This window comes from Vipera berus (assembly GCF_964194415.1).
Source record: "Vipera berus genome assembly, chromosome: 6".
Classification (NCBI taxonomy): Eukaryota; Metazoa; Chordata; class Lepidosauria; order Squamata; family Viperidae; genus Vipera; species Vipera berus.
This window is the reverse complement of record NC_138208.1, coordinates 77,108,605-77,121,210: the sequence shown is the minus strand read 5'-3', so window position 1 is coordinate 77,121,210 and position 12,606 is coordinate 77,108,605. Positions and strand designations below refer to the sequence as shown.

Genomic DNA, 12,606 nt, shown 5'->3' with positions numbered 1-12,606 from the left:
AATTGAGAGCATTGTCAAATGTTGCTATGCTGCCTGTCAAAATATATTTCCTTTCCTCCAGTCCACAGCTTGAAAAAGGTTTGGGGGGGGGGGGAAATTACCAGTTCTATCTAGGCTCTACATAGGACTGGATACTTACAAATGTTCCTGCTTGGCCGCTTCTGATTAATGGAGAGGGTATTAATAGTAAAAACCATAAAGTTTTATATCTATGCCACTGAGTTTATGGTTGACATCATTAATGGTGGTATGTAAGTCCAACTATAGTCACTACCTGAAGTGGAAATATTGTAGTCAAGAGAAGATTCACATTCTTAGAAAGCCTGGACAAAATAACTCAAAGAAGGCTGGAAATACCAGAGAAGAAATAACTTATTTCTTCTGCTCTTCCAGTAGTCAGAATTAACGATATGTTTTCATGTAGCCTTGTCATCACACACCATCCCATGTTCAAATTTGGCTCCCAGCTACCTCCTACCATATTACTTGGATGCTGCATAGTGCTTAAGCTATTACCTAGCAGAGGCAGAAAATGATGAATGGATATAGCATCTTTAGACTGAAAAATCAAAAATACTAATCTGGTGCACTTGCAGGCAATTGATTGATAGCTCTCAGGTACAGCCTTTTCCCACCTGCACCTAACTATGGGCATGAACATTGCTGGCCACCTCTTTGTTCTGCCACATCCTAATGAGGTTGCCTGGATCTGCTCAGCTGTGATGGCAGGGAATCGCTTGATAAAATTGGGGAGACGGAACCAGTTCTCTCTCTCTGCTGTTTCACAGGGCAACCCTCTTCATGCCCATCAGCTGTGATTCACACTGCTTCCGAACATGAGTTTTAGGTTTTTTTTTCTGGAATACCAGAGCAAATTTTGGCATTTGGCTAAATTACCTGGTTTAGCCATCTGTTCAAATTCATCTCATGTCCATCCCCATCCTAACTTAAGAAGACTGTTTTCCTAATAGCTGGGGATCTTACAGAAGAGGGGAGGAATGCAAAGCTGAAGGAATCTCCCAAATCTTTCCTTTAACAGAAAACAGTAAGTAAGGGGAGCACTATTTGCCAGCATCATGCCGGTGCAAGAGAGGAATTCCCATTGGAGGCGACAAATGTATTGCTGGTAAACATTTTCGTCCAGCTCAAGGATTGGTGGACAGCATCTTAGTTGGGCCACGAAAGAAGAGCCTTAGAAGGAGCAGCATGCTACCGGTATATATAAGAAAAAAGCTTTGGGCTTCATTGCTACCTGCATCACCAATCTTTGCCCAGATGGTTCTATCAGGAGCTCAGCTGCAACTGTCAACCACTGACAACATTTTCAAATCCGCAAGGAGGAGGAGGAGGGAGACGCTTAACTGAATATTAGACCAATTGTAACTTTGGGTTGGTTTTATTTAACATGTTGTCATCCTGAAGAAAAAGCAGGCGAGCAAATTAATGTTGTGTGCCTGGTTCTTGTGGGAAAAGCGTGTGCTTGTGCGCGTGCTGTGTGTAACAGACCGAAAGGCACCTTGACACAAGCTTGAACACATATAAAGCAGGCAGATATAATACAAAAAGTGTGGAGTCCTTTACACTCACCCCCCCCCCTTTTATCAACTTCTGAGCAAATCATTCCTAACAGGAACCAAATTAGGAAGGACAGCCTATGCCCTTTTCTCTTCCTTTCTTCACCAGATGTCTCCATCACAAAGACTCACTGAATCTCAAGGGCTAGCCTCTGGGTAGCAGGCAGGAGTTTTGTGTGTGTGTGTGTGTGTGTGTGTGTGTGTGTGTGTGTGTGCAAGCACACAACCTCTCTCTCTCTCTCTCTCTCTCTCTCTCTCTCTCTCTCTCTCACACACACACACACACACACACAGACACACACACACACACACACACACAGACACACATTTAGACAACTCCGGTATGGCCAGAAAGCACCTTTCTGGTATTAAAAACCTCTTTTCTGGGATCAAAACTTTCAATGGGGGAGCCGTTAGCCAACAGTCTCCTTTCCCCTCCCCCCTCCTCCATCTTCATCACCCCATCTTCATCATCGTCGTCCTCCTCTCACTCAAATATCCCTTCGTATCTCTCTCTCTCTCTCTCTCTCTCTCTCTCTCTCTCTGTCGTCTCTGTCTCTGTCTCTCTCTCTGTCTCTCTCTCTCTGTCTCTCTCTCTCTCTCTCTGTCGCTCCTCAGCTATCAGCCAGCCTGCTCCTCTCTCTTCGCAGCCTCCATGTCTGGCAGTTTCCCAGGCGAAAACGGCTTTTGTTGGGCGCCGGGCATCCAGCGCTCTTGAGAAAGGGGCAGGCAGGGAAGGAACGGAGGGGCGACCGGGAGGCAGGCAGCACGTCTGCCAGAATCAGACCAGGACTGCCAGAAACAAGGGCAGCGGCGGCTTGTCCAGGGCTGGCGAGTACAGCGTCCTCCGGGCGCTTCCTGGGACCTGGCTCGACCCCAAATGCCCGCATCGAAGTGTCCCCTCGTCGGCCCCTCACCGCCAACCGCCCGGCCCCCTCTCGCTCCGCTTTCCTGACGGACAAAGGCTTTCCTCTCGACGCCCGGCGGAGGGCAGCCCCCGGGGAAAGCCTCTCTTCGCGGCTCCGCTGGGACCACCACCCCCCCCCCGAGGCGAGAACCGCCACTTACCGGTCTCCTCTGCCTGGGACGGGCGCTCCTCGGGGTCGCCCACAGCCCCCCGGCCTGGCTAGCCGGAGCTTCCAGGACCAGGGAGCGCAAGGCGGGCGGGCGAGCGGGGGCTGGCAGGGCAGCGCTCGGCATCAGCCCCTTTAGCCGCCGCCAGGCTTTCGGAAGGGTCGGAAAGCGCGGCCGGGGAGCCCGCGCGGGAAGGGGCTTGGGGACGGCGCGCGGTCCTCTGAACGCTCGCGAAAGCGCCAAGTGGGGAGGAGAGAGAAGGAGAGGCGAGGAGAGACCGAGCGGGTGGAGTGACAGCTGGGGGGGTACATCTGTGATGACAGCAATGCACACGCAGCACACTCGCGCGCGCACACACACACACACACACACACAGCCCCAGCCTGACGGGGCTGACTCAGAGGTGCGGGCGGCCTCCACTTTTCCCGCCCTCCCCAGTCTCAAAGTCCAGGCCGGGGCCCAGGGCTCCGAGGGGCCCCGTTCTCTCCCTCTCTCCCCCCCCCCCCCGCTTCAGCAGGTGCTTTCGTGTGGCTGGAAGTCCGTCCTTCCTGCCGCCCCCGCTTTTCGGAGCAGGGCAGGCCTTGGGCGCTAAGCCTCTGCCGGCAGCAGTGGCGTAGCGTGGGGGGTGCAGGGGGGGCCGGCCGCACCGGGTGCAACATCTGGGGGGGCGCGCTCGCACTCACAGCTCTCTGCCCCTGCCTGGCTCACTCACTCTCTCTCACTGCAGTGCTGGCTGTGTGAATCCGATCCGAGCCACCGGGTCGCCACCCACTGTGGAGGGGGGGGGGGTGCCAGGCGTGCGATGTGGTTAGGGGGCGCAAATTACTTGCCTTGCCCCGGGTGCTGACAACCCACGCTACGCCACTGGCCGGCAGCAGGTCTACTCGGAGAACCGAGAGCTCTTTTTTTTTTCCTCGCTTTGCTCTTTTTCCTGCTTGACTTGGGGGGAAAAAAGCCGGGAGAGGAAATGAAGAGAAAGCCTTTGACATCTGCACAGTGAACAACCAGCCAACCAACACCAATATCACCCCTGGGGAAAAGTGAGGGTGAGACCCTGTTTGCCAGCCAGTTTGGGGTCACAGGAGTCCAACTAAGAGTCATATGAGGCCTCCACTCCAGGGCCTGGCTAGAGAGGCCGGATCTCCTGGGGAGAAGAGCAAGTGGAAGTTGTGTGGAAAGATGGTTGCATTTTGGGTGTAAATTCAGCAGACCAGCTTCTGAATGAAAGTGATGAGCAGGAGGCTAATAATAATAATAATATTAATAATAATAATAATAATCAGTGCTTTTTATGTAAAAGAAAAAGGTGCCGGAACTCACACATGTCACACCCGCTTTGCCTACCTATAAGGTTCCATCCAAAAAAGGTGCCGGAACTCCGTTCTGAGCGTTCTATGAGAAAAAAAGCCCTGATAATAATAATAATAATAATAATAATAATAATAATAATAATAATTAATAATAATAATAATAATAATAATAATAATAATAATAATAATAATAATAATAATAATAATAATAATAATAATAATAATAATAGCAGCCTGGAGAGCTGAAACTGTATATTATTAGAAAATGTGGATGGGTTATCAGACTCTTTTGCAGTTATTCTGCCACCTTAATTTCCAACAGTTAGATCAATTAATCAATGGGATGATTTGCCTCCAAAAATTGTGAGTCTTCTAGCACTGGAGGTTTTTAAGAAGAGATTGGACAACTGTTTGTCCGAAATGGTATAGGGTTTCCTGCTTGAGTAGGGGATTGGACTAGAAGATCTCCAAGGTCCCTTCCAATGGTGTTATTCTGTTACCTCTAGATTCCTATATGGTGGAGAATCTTTTCTTACAGATTTTCTGTTTTAAATAAATCTCCTTTCTTTCTCTCTGGACCTTCCACAACTTCTTCCAAAAGCTAAATCTTGCAAAGATTATTTTCGACAATCCTCTCTCATTCTCTCTGTCCTGTTACTTTGCTGTTATTTGACAATTAGCATTGTCTTCAGTTCTTTATTGCCCTAAATCGCCTTATTGCCCTAAAAAGTGGGCCTTAAAAATTCAAAGGGAATAAGTGGTGAAGGAAATGATGGGCAGATAACCTATTATGAGCTCCATAAAAGAGAACAAAGTTATCTCTGCAATTTGGGAGCATCTTTTTATACAGGGGGGAGGCTGAGCCAATGGCTTGCTCTTAGGCAAGCCTACTTCACAGAATTATTGGGAGAATTTAAAGCTGTGTATGCAGGCTTGAGCTCCTGAAGAAAAAACAAAAAGGGGGAATATAAATTGAACAGAAAATATATCCCTGGCCTATCAGGGTTTATAATGAAAAAAAAATCTCTTTATATCCTACACTTTTTTTATATAAATAACTCAAGGCAGTAAGCATACTTAACACCTCTTCCTACTCCTATTTTCCCCACAACAGCAACCCTGCAAAGTGAGTGGGCTGACAGAGAGAGACTGGCCCAAAGTCACCCAACAAGCTTTCGCGCTTAAGGCAGGACTAAAACTCAGAATCTCCCAGTTTACAGCCTGGTGCCTTAACCACGACCATATGCTGCAAGAAGTCTTTTATTTATTTCATATCATTCAGTTTTTTATCCAGCCCCATTTCTAGGGGGGAACTAGGTAACAAATAAATATGCAAAATAAAATGTTGATTACATTTACAGTCTTCATTTGGCTTGTAAGTAAGCCAATGCATCTTTTTTAAATCCTTTGACTTAAGTACACTGCTTCATTACTATGCATTACTTCAGAAAAGTGCTTCAGAGTGCACTGGGTGCAAATGCCACTTTTGTACATAACTCTCTACAATTCTGCTCACATGTGTGCATGTCTGTATGAGTGTCAGCATTCAATATAAATTTTCAAAGCACGTTATTTTTTATTATTTAAATAATAAATAGCTTTTAGGACCCAAGTGCATAGTTATCGCTGACAATGTGTTTCTTTCAGTGATGCAAAAATGCAGCTTGAAAAGAAGGGTAGATCATTTTCATTTTATATTAATTCAAGGCTCAGACAGGAAATTACACAAGTCTGTCCTCATCCCAAGGATGCACATGCTCACAGGTTTTTAATCCAATAATGGCAGATGTGGGTCTGATATCTGAGTAAGAACTGTAATGTAAGAATGTGGCAGGCCCCAAATTACTTCTATAATAGGTTCTCACATCCCTCTGTCTTTCCTTGCCCTGTATCTTCTTGTTTTATTTTTTTCATAGGTAAGATAGATATTTTTTTATATTTTTTACTGTAGAGACACCTTAAGTACATCACATTCTTAATTTTTGCAGTAACCATTCTGTCTTGACAGTAGGTGTCTTTAGGATGGGGAAGTGACAAAACATAGGTTGTAATGCAAGCTTTTCCTCTTAGGTATTTGTGCATGTGACATCACAAGGATGTGGTTGTATGATGACATCACGGCCACATTCTGGTTGCCAGAACCTTGTAGCAACTTTCTAACACCCTTCCTAGTTGGATTTACTTATGCTTAGCTAATTTCATTTTATTCATTTAAGACATTTCAGGCATTTATTTATTTAAGACATTTCAAATTAATCCCTCCTCTGGAAAAAATTACAAGCATGAAGACATACCAATATATTTATACTAGACAAACTACATAATTTGATGATGCAACAAAGCCAGCCTTTTTCCCTTCATTGTCACTTTGAGAATAGCATGCCTTTAAAATGAATGAATTGTAAAAGTCTTCCCTTAAAACCTCGACCTGGCAGCAAGTACGTAATAAAGCAATTCCATTTGTCCTGCTGACAGAAATACTTGATTTTTCCTCTCCTTAAATTGTTTCTATTTCTGCCAATGATTGCCAGAATTACTGCTTAACTTCATTTCTTTTAGCCGATGAAGATTCTTAATCACCCAAGTAGAATTGTCTGTAAGTTGAGTCATGGCATCTGGACTTATTTTCTTGTTGGCTTGAGATGTTTTGCTGCCCATCCAAAATAAGTCCAGACTAACCATGCAGCCGGAACCCCGTCCATTTCTTATGTGCAATGTCCATAAAAATGGGTAGGGCTTCAATCATGCAATTTTTTTTCCTCCATGGCCACTCCAGTCATGCCTTATTATGCAAGGCATAATATCTTGTTTTTATTGATGGAATAAAAGCCATTCTATAGATTTTTAACAGCAAAGCCAGCTAGAATATGCTGCATATAAGCAATAGTTTAGTACCCAAAACAAGAGTATGCCTGAATCAATCAACTAAACTGAATAGTTAATTAATTAATTAATTTTTTAAAAAGAATTTTGTAGATTTAATGAAAGTGGGACAAAAATCCACACTTTTCAGCTAAGTTAACAGCTCTCTTCCATCTTTAGAGTAAGATGCTGGCCGTGTCCCTTTAATGAATTGTAACTGCAAGAGATGGGTTATATAATTGTCTATACATCAATTAAAGGGGAAAGTATTTTGTCAGGCTGTTTTATCTTGATAGTGTTCAGTGGGAGTTAGGTGTCAGAATTTCAGTACACCAGCTGATAGCGCTTCCTTTCCCCTCGTTAAACCCCTGACTCTCACTTTCTGATCTGACTCAGCATTTACCTGTCATTTACACTTATTAGAGGTGTGACTTCCTCTAGCATCTCTGAGTTTTGCCTCTATAATACATCTTGGATTTTTTTTTCTCTAATCTTCCCTTCTTTTTTTTTTGCTTCTGTTTTCCCCGTAGCGGTGGGGGTGCAACTTAAATTGGAATGGCTCCAGCAGAAATTATGGGAGGCTACACAACAGGTAAGCATACCAATGTTTTAGTTGAGGTAAAGGGCAAAACAGAGGCCCACTTCCCCATTTCTAGATAAATGAACCATACTGATAGGGCTGGACCGAGCGGCATTTCCCATACCAAATTTGCAGAGAAGTCCTTGGGAAATCTGTATTAAACAGATTTGAGCAAGACATTAGTTTTTAAATTGCACATTTTGGTAATCCCTTGACAACTTTAATGCTGCATCTGCTGCCAATCTGTTCTGAGAACATTAACAATCCAAAGCCTGGCTTGGCATTAAATCCACTGCAGCTGAAACACTGAAATGTCGGATCATCTCTACCAGCTCAGTTATTCAAAAGCCACTTTGATTTCATCCAGAATGTTGTATGAGCCCTTTGCACATCCTTCTTAATTAGGACCGTCATTCTTCCTTGCCTTACAAATTGATGCAAACAACTCTTTTGAGAGAATCTGCTGCTGCTCTGCGCATTCAGTGGCTATTTATTCATTTACCTATCAAAGAGTATGGTACCACAAAATGTAAGGGCTTACTCTAGATCAGACATGTCAAACACAAGGCCCGGGGGCCGGATGCGGCCCGCGAAGTGGTTTCATGTGGCCCACGAAGCCATCCTGGAAACAGTGAGGGAAGGGCCCCCACTGCCTTGGCCCTGGCCCAGAGACCCTCCTTCTGCCAGAGACCCTCAGATCTGTCCCACTCCTGCCCAGGCCCCCATAGGCACCCTTGATACGAACGATGTAGAGCTGGCCACGCCCACCCAGTAGGCCATATGCACTCCAGCCACGCCCACCCAGTAGGCCACGCCCACCCTGGCCATACCCACTTGGTCCCCCGAGGACAACCGCAATGCTGATGTGGCCCTCAATGAAATTGAGTTTGACACCCCTGCTCTAGATGGCTTACAATAAAAACAATCAATTAAAAATCCCTAATAAAATTGCATGACCTGATAAAACTAATCAGATCCACAAAAACAAAACAAAACAAAAACCCCAGGTCTGATCATGCAAGACAACGACAGAAAATAGTAATCTCAAGAACAGAGAAAAAGGTTTCCTACAGGACAGCCAAGTTAGGGCAAGGCAGGACTATTGGGGATGGGGGATATACCATTCCAAAAGGTAGGTGCTACAACAGGGAAGGCATATTCTCTGGTGACCCATCAATAATGGCTCTTCAAGGACGAGACCCAGAGCATGCTGGGTTGGTACAACTATGGGAGAAAAACAATTCTTCAGATAACCAGATCATATTCCAATTTATTTATTGCTTTTAGCATTGTCTTAACTGTGTTTGCATAAAAGCACTGAAGCCATTCATCATGAGCCCAGGTGGCACGGTAACAAGATTGCAATATTGCAGGCGAACTCTGCCCACAGCCTGGAGTTTGATCCCGACAGGGCTCAAGGTTGACTCAGCCTTACCTTCCTTCTGAGGTCAGTAAAATGATGACCCAGATTGTTGGGGGCCTTATGCAAATAATCCTCTACATTATAAACCACCCAGAGAGTGCTGCCCAGTTCTATGGGATGGTATATAAGTCTAAATGCTATTGCTATCTTCACATAAGCCAAAAAGCATTTGACTGTGTGGAAACAGCAAGCAAGGACTCTAAGATGTTTGTGTTAGGCAAGATCTTAATATTATAAGCTTTATAATACATTTTAAAAGAAAAACACAATGTAGTCTTTGGGCAGAGCTTTCTTCCACCATCCTACCTTGAGGCTAGCTGTCCCCAGTTTCCACACAAGACTTTTTAATGAAGTTTGATTGCCTAGTCACAACATGGTGTGGCTATAGAGAGAGAATTCTGTACCATTTGTCATCAATCATCTCATTTATCTTTGATGGCAGAGATTTTCACTATTGGAAGGATGTACTGCTTTCACTGTTCTTCTGATAGCCACAATCAATAGCATCAGTGGAAAAGGTTAAAAAAGTCAAGATGATGGCCACATTCCTGTGACTGAAGATCTGCCCTCTTTTTTTTAATGCATCATTGCAGATGACTCCAAAAGGATGTGTCAGCCCACAGCAAATCTCTCTCTTTCTATCTGATTTGATTTAGTTTAAATATAATTAAAACCAAATTAATTAATGGATTAATCTAATCCATTATTAATTGAGATGGTAATCCATCTATATTTAATAGGGATTTTCTCACATTAAAAATGTACAACTTAGAAGGCCATTCCTAAGACAGAGAATGGGAGAACAAATATTTTGGAACCTGACGCTGTACACCCCAGGAAATGGTGTGTTTTGGAAAAAAATAAAGGCAAATTTCAACTTTTACTCACGTTTCTGTTCTTAGAATTGACAAAAATTTGTATAGGGAGCTTTCTTCTGCTCTGTGGCACTCAACAGTGGATAAGTCATTAATGGTCATTTTCTCTCTTCTTTCTGTTTTATGTTGCTTCTGTTTACTGTCTTGCAGCCCAATGATACGGATGTAAGTAAGAAGATTTAAAGACTAAAATATTTAAGAGAACCTATGGATTATGTACAACACTAAGCTTTGATTATTGTTTTGTCATTTGTGTGTGAGGTGTGGAATTTGAATACTCCTCTTTGTATACCCAAATATTACAGACAAATCAGATTAAGTTGCTAAAGACTGGGAACTGGCACAATAGAAACAGATTTAAAACTGATTAAATCTCAAATATATAAAAATAATCTAGCCAAACACTCTACAAATTCTGTGAAGGAAAAAAAAAATCTTAAATCAACCCCAGTAGGAATCCAGCTGCAAAGATTACAAAAAGCTCCTTAACAAATCTAAGGCTGAGACAACTGAACTCAGCTTTGCATAACTGCCTTTGGAAATGTGTGATAGTTATGCATTGCACAAATTAAATGTGAAAGGGAATATATGCTGCTTAGGAAATGATCAGACAAAAACGGGGAGGGGGACCCCACAGTTGCTTAACAGCAGAGAAAGAAACTCAGATAGAATCCTTCCTAACTTATCAGGCTATAAAAAGAGATGCCAGGAGGTTTGTATTTTCAAACTTGCACAATTCTGTTAATGTAGCCTTTACAATAAAATAGGATGATCTTATCTGGCTGTGTTTTCTCTCTGATCTACTTGGGGAGGCTGATATTGATCTTGCAAGTCTGAAAGTTCTTCTTATTATTTTTTAAATAAAAGAAGATAAAAACTAATGCACATTAATATAAAGTTAAGAAAAGATAAAGAAAGAAAGAAATCAAAGAGAAAACTAAATGTGCAAAAAAGAAAAAGAAAAATAGAGAAGAAAAAAGATACAAAGAAGTGATTCCTGATCTTTATAGCAGTTATAAGTACAGTTATTGATTTACCTTCTCTAAAGCTACATGTTTCTCTTCTTTCTATAATTTATCCTGTCTAATCATCAAAAGTATAAATCATAAGTTCATTTTTTTCTGTTTTTGACAAAAAGTCCATAAAGAGTTTCCAGTCAGCAATAAATATACTGTCTTTTCTCTGATCAAAGAAGTCAATTTGGCCCTCTCGGCAAGTTCTGTCATCTTCACCAACCATTCCTCCATTGTAGGTTTTTGTCAAAATCCTCTGAATCAGAATATATATAAATCCAAAGTGTTCTAGCTTCTTTACATGTCCACCAAGCATGATATGTCCCTTCTTTTTGTTCACTTTTTCAACATGAGTTTGAACTGCAAACAGAACATCATTTTATAAAAAGTATTTAAATTATAACATGGTATAAATGTCAGTCCTTTCAACCACATATTTTCCCATTGTTCCATCTGTATATGATAACCAATTTTTAAAAAAAACTTATCATAGATTCTCCCACTTGTTCTTCCATTTCAAATTTCAATAGAACTTTATGGATTTTATCAATTACATGTTCATTATTTGTATGTAATTCCATTTCAAAAGCACAATAGTCAAAACCAGAAACTTTTTTGTCTATTTTAAATCTTTCTAATCCATGCCACACAAATCTTAGGTTATGTCCTTCTAACTCCAAAATGTTTTTATTTCTCAACAATACCCATTATTTCATCCAAACCAAGTAGCAAGCTGCAAAATACAATTTCAAATTAAGTACACTCAGTCCTTCCCTTTTCTTTCTACCCTGTAAGACCATATATTTAACTTGTGGGGTTTTTCCCCATGCAACACAATTTTAGATATATCTTTTTGCCATTGCTTGAATAAAACATCAGTTTTCAAAATAGGAATTGTCTGAAATAAAAACTTCACTCTACAGAGGACATTTATATCTATTCCAGACATTCTCCCCAGCGATGTATTATTCTATATACCTTATCAATTTCTGCCTGCATATATCTACCTCATCATAATCAAAAACATTTGCTTAGGCAATCTTCAGCAGAATCCTCTAATTCTCAAGCAAAATTTCTTCTTTTGCAATTCTAGTAGTGCCATATTATCTAATACTTTTTCCAGCTCTCTGTCTATAACTCTCCAAAATTTCCACGTTGTCATTCATTCATTTTACATCTCCAGATACTTTTTTACAGAGCTTTTGTTCTTCTCAAGGTCTTTTTATCTCCTCTTTACAGGTCTTTAAGTCACATTTTTTAAAAAGCTGCCAATTTAGTATGCACTGATTTAGACAGTTTATTATACTTTAGCTAACTTATTGCCCAATTTCTCAAACATTTTCTGAAGTAAATCTGGTGTAATTCCTCTTTTGCAGGTTGCTCTAGCAAGCTGTTCTTCCCTCTGCTATTTTTTCCACTTTTTGGTAGTTACCAAATAAAAGGCAAGCTTTCCCCTTTCCCCTCCCCTCTATTATTTTCTTATGACCTTAATATAGACCTGGGCCTTTTGCTGCCTGTGGGCCACATCCAGCGCTTCGGCTGTTCTTGTCGAGTCCACGGCAGCAGCAGTGGAGTGGCAGCAGTGGTGGGGTGGCAGCAGCGGTGGGGTGGGGTGGGGGTTGGTAGTGGCAATCCTCTACAACAATCCCAGTTCCTTATGTGGCCACTTAGGAGAATTGCCCATCCCAACTTAATACTTTTATCCAAATGGCACTTTGTAGTGTCAGCATCACAGTTTAGCTCATATTATCTTTATATTTTGTCTTGTAAAATTCACCAATTGTCTGCATTCTTAATAGCAATTAAAAAAACATATCCAAGAAGGTCTGGTTTGCTTGTCTATTTTAATTCCAATTTATTTAAAAGCAGTTTCACACATACACACACACGCCTGT

The 12,606-nt window shown here is 42.0% G+C and overlaps 1 protein-coding gene across 1 annotated transcript in view; it reads left to right on the top strand.

Annotated features, from left to right (window-relative positions):
- CACNA2D4 (calcium voltage-gated channel auxiliary subunit alpha2delta 4) overlaps positions 1-12,606 on the top strand; it is a gene marked incomplete at both ends in the record, with an annotated part of 176,901 nt that overhangs the window by 137,441 nt on the left and 26,854 nt on the right. The window contains 2 exons of the mRNA XM_081330661.1: positions 7,351-7,412; positions 9,849-9,863. Of these exons, the coding sequence (XP_081186787.1) occupies positions 7,351-7,412; positions 9,849-9,863 (77 nt within the window). The remainder of the gene's footprint in view (positions 1-7,350; positions 7,413-9,848; positions 9,864-12,606) is intronic.